Source organism: Arachis hypogaea, chromosome 7, assembly GCF_003086295.3.
Source record: "Arachis hypogaea cultivar Tifrunner chromosome 7, arahy.Tifrunner.gnm2.J5K5, whole genome shotgun sequence".
Lineage (NCBI taxonomy): Eukaryota > Viridiplantae > Streptophyta > Magnoliopsida > Fabales > Fabaceae > Arachis > Arachis hypogaea.
The window spans coordinates 35,910,009-35,914,136 of NC_092042.1; the positions used below are offsets into that span (position 1 = coordinate 35,910,009).

Genomic DNA, 4,128 nt, shown 5'->3' on the forward strand with positions numbered 1-4,128 from the left:
GCATGGACAATATATTAAGTTTCATACGTAGAGTTTTGCGTGTCCAAAAAATTTTTTTGTTATGATCTAATATTTTTTTAATAATTCAATAAAAAAATTTGAGTTTACAATTTAACAATAGAGGCATTTTAGTTTCTTTAAAACTTACAATTTATAATTTTTAAAATAATTATATATTTTTTATTATAAAAAAAATATTTCATTCTCTTAAAATTATTTTTAAAAATAAATATTTTTGTCTTTTAAAGATTAAGTATAAAAATATTTTAGTCTTTTTTATATTTGATAAATATTCTAATTTCTAATATAATCAAACAATTTTAATTAACTCTAAAAGGATAATTTAGTATTTCTTTTACTAATGATTAAAGGATATTTTTAGTATTCTAAATATGGATTACAAGAGTATTTTTGTTTTGTTAAATCATATATTCAAATTTTTAATTCCTAATACAGTTAAATAATATAAATTAATTGTATTTTAGAATTTTTTTTTAAATTAACCTTTGAAGATTGTTTTGTTCTCTTGAACATTAATTATAAAGATATTTTAGTTTGTTAAAAATGTAACGTTTATAATTTCAAATGTAATTAAAGAAGTTTTATTATAAAAAGAATATTTAATAATTTGAAATTAATCATAAAAAGTTATTTTATTTTTTTAAAAGTTAAGTGTAAAATATTTTAGACTTTTTTATATATAAAAATTTCTAAATTTTAATACAATCATATCACTTAATTAATCATGTAAGGATAATTTTTAAAATTATTTATCAAGGGATATATTAATAATTTAACTTTGGTATTTAATATTTTTAAAATTAACTTTAAAATATTGTTATATTATTTAAAAATTAATTAACCTTAAAATGCCAGTTACTATTTTTCATAAAATAAAAATTATTTAATCTATTCAAAACATTAATCAAAAAGATACAATTGGTCTTCCCACGATAGATAATTCCCAAAAACAAACGAACCCAATAGATCCTCTCATTCTTCTACGTATACTTTTCCTAAATGTAATTATCCTTTGGAAAAACAGCTGCAGCGGCAAGAAGAAGAGGAGGAAGGCACCACAGAGTTTAATGTAACGGAAATGGAAGTGATGTTCCCACCCTCGTTCACTCTCTCTTCCAATTCTGCACCAAATTGGTTTCTTCATTTTCCCGTAACAGTAACAACTCACACCTCAAAATCTCTCCTTTTCTCTTTTGTTTATCTTCATTTTATCCAATTCTTTTCATTCTTTGCAGGATTCTTCTTCCAACAACTTCACTTTCAGAACTTCACCTAGGGTTCCACTTCGCTCTGCCTATAGGGTCAGCTTCAACTTTATTTTGCTATAGTTCTTTACACATCCATTTGTTCCCACGTTTCTTTGTATCTCTAGTAAATTGCTGCAGAATGACACAAAAAGAAAAAAATAAAATAAAATAAAAAAATAAAAAGTGAATTTGTGATTAGTAGCAGTTGGTGGAATAAACAATTTGTGGGAATTATACTTGGGAATTCGGAATATGAGTTAATTGGAAATGACCTGGTTAACAATGGACATGATTTTAAAAGAGACTGGAAGATTCACACACTTAACATGCGATGGTTCAGTCATAGACTGAAGGAGGAGTCTGTGGTGCTTCATTGCTTGTTTAGGAACTAATCTTGGTGTGCACTGAGCCATTGAAAACAAAAACAAAAAATGCTTTCTGACCTAGGAGTTACGAACATTAATGCACAAGTTGTCTATCATTATGTTTCTTAGTATTTTGTTTGGTTGTAAAGTATGGAAGCAAAAACTGTGGTTCACTGGGGTAATAAGAATAGTCTCATAACCTGGATTATATGAGACAATTTATTTATCCATTATTGCTTCCTCATTTATGTGGTGAATGAACTAATTGTTCCTTCACTGCATTGGACTTCATCTTAGCCGCCTTGTTGTTTCTTTTGTTTGGCAGGAAAGAAGCTTTGTACCACCAGTACATGTGCAAGATGAAAGCGTTGAAAGAATGATTACTGAACCAATCACAAATGACCATGTTTTAAGTAGACATTCTGCAGTATTTAAGCAAAATCGCCTACCTCCACTAGTGAGTGCACTAAAAGCTTCAGCAGAACTAAATACTGCCAGTTTCCATTTTCCTGGCCATAACAGAGGGCATGCTGCTCCGGATTCATTGATTCAGCTCATTGGAATAAGACCATATCTTCATGATTTGCCTGAGCTTCCGGAGCTTGACAACCTCTTTTGTCCTGAGGGTCCCATATTAGAAGCACAAACAGAAGCTTCCAAACTGTTTGGATCATCAGAGACATGGTTTCTTGTTGGTGGTACTACTTGTGGGATCCAAGCAGCAATATTGGCGACATGTTCACCAGGAGACTTTCTGATTCTTCCTAGGAATTGTCACTTATCAGTGATATCTGCTATGGTTTTATCTGGCGCAGTACCCAAGTACATAATTCCTGACTATAAGAATGATTGGGAGATCGCAGGTGGTGTCACCCCGTTACAGGTGCTTAAGATTTGATACAATATCATATTGAACATAGATTTGCTACTGATATGAGCAGAATTGCCATCATAATTAGATTGTTTTAAACTCTTAAGTGGAGATGGGCTCTTATTCTGGATTTTGTACTTTCTTAGCTTGCCGATATTTATAAGCTCTTCCTTTTATCTCATCGAATTTTGTTCTTTTCTTCCTTTTTTCCCATGTAGATAGATGGCTGATCCTGATTGGCTAGATGTTGCTGCAGGTATTGAAAGTAATCCAGGAACTAGAAAGGGAAGGTAAAAAACCAGCAGCAGTTTTCATCACTTCACCTACTTATCATGGTATCTGCTGCAGCTTGAGTGAGATTTCTGAGTTGTGTCATTCTCATAAAATTCCTTTGATAGTTGATGAAGCTCACGGTGCACACCTGGGTTTTCATTCTGAGCTGCCGAACTCAGCCCTCCAGCAAGGCGCTGATCTAACTGTACAGTCCACTCACAAAGTTCTGTGCTCTCTTACTCAGTCATCTATGTTACATATGTCTGGTAGCATTGTAGATAAGGAGAAAATTTCTAGATGTCTCCAAACTCTTCAGACCACAAGCCCTAGTTATTTGCTTTTGGCATCTCTAGACGCTGCTAGAGCTCAACTTAGTGAAAGCCTGGCCAGTGTTTTCAACCAAGCAATCAAACTAGCCAATGAAACTAAGTGCCTCCTAAAACACATCCCGGGTATCTCAGTTCTTGAAAATTCAAGCTTTCCAACCTTTCCTGGTATTGATCCGTTACGGCTTACCGTTGGTTTTTGGGAGCTTGGTTTGTCAGGTTATGAGGCAGACGAGATCTTGTACAGGGATTTCAGAATTGTCTGTGAACTCGTTGGGAGTAAATCCATTACTTATGCGGTTAATCTCGGAACCTGTAGAGATCATGTCCAAAGGCTTATATTGGGCATAAAACATCTAGCTGCTACATATGCACACATTCATCAACCTGAAGAGACGGTGGTTACTGGTCATGCACCATTTGATGATATAGTCATGAGGTTGATACCAAGAGATGCCTTTTTTGCAAGCAAAAGGAAAGTATCAATAAAGGATTGTGTTGGTGAGATTTCTGGGGATCTTGTATGTCCGTACCCACCAGGCATACCGGTTTTGATCCCTGGCGAGGTCATTACTGAAAGCGCCGTTGACTATCTGATTCGAGTTAGGAGTAATGGTGGTGTTATTAGTGGAGCCTCTGATCCCTCACTTTCTTCTATAACTGTCTGCAATGTGTAACACATCCATTTTTGTCTGTTGGTGAATTTAGCATAGTCTGATGTTTGATGATTTATATACGCAAACGCTATTGGAGCTATCATGGCAGGAAAGTCACTCAAAATCTGCGAAGTTAACGCCAGGGAATCATTCCAATGTTTACACAAGAAACATTACAAATGATACTCGGATAATGCCATAATGAAACATTACAAACGATACTCGGATCATGCTACATAAATGTTGAAGATAAAAAATAATTCAGATTTTCTTGCAACATGAGATTATTAGTCGCAAAGGGATAAGAGGCCTGTTTGGTGAGTTTCTAAAAAAAGAAATTTTAGTTATTTTTTTAAAAGATTTTATAGA

General features: G+C 33.4%; 1 protein-coding gene across 2 annotated transcripts; it reads left to right on the top strand.

Moving 5' to 3' along the window:
• Window positions 1-932: 932 nt before the first annotated feature.
• LOC112702934 (uncharacterized) lies at window positions 933-3,859 on the top strand. 2 transcript variants are annotated; one of them, XM_025754181.3, is made up of 4 exons: window positions 933-1,171; window positions 1,257-1,322; window positions 1,959-2,516; window positions 2,761-3,859. In XM_025754181.3, exons 1-4 carry the CDS (start codon window positions 1,100-1,102, stop codon window positions 3,778-3,780), a joined length of 1,716 nt encoding a protein of 571 aa, XP_025609966.1. In that variant the 5' UTR covers window positions 933-1,099; the 3' UTR covers window positions 3,781-3,859. The 2 variants fall into 2 exon arrangements, with proteins under 2 accessions (XP_025609966.1, XP_025609965.1); XM_025754180.3 differs by having other exon boundaries at window positions 946-1,177.
• The last annotated feature ends 269 nt before the right edge of the window (window positions 3,860-4,128 follow it).

What these genes read in the sequence shown, in the direction of transcription:
- LOC112702934 (XM_025754180.3), top strand. Translation starts at nt 1,100, where the DNA reads ATGGAAGTGATGTTCCCACCCTCGTTCACTCTCTCTTCCAATTCTGCA. An exon ending in CACTTCGCTCTGCCTATAGG is followed by an intron (nt 1,323 to 1,958) that starts GTCAGCTTCAAC and finishes TTTGTTTGGCAG; the next exon opens with GAAAGAAGCTTTGTACCACC. An exon ending in GTGGTGTCACCCCGTTACAG is followed by an intron (nt 2,517 to 2,760) that starts GTGCTTAAGATT and finishes ATGTTGCTGCAG; the next exon opens with GTATTGAAAGTAATCCAGGA.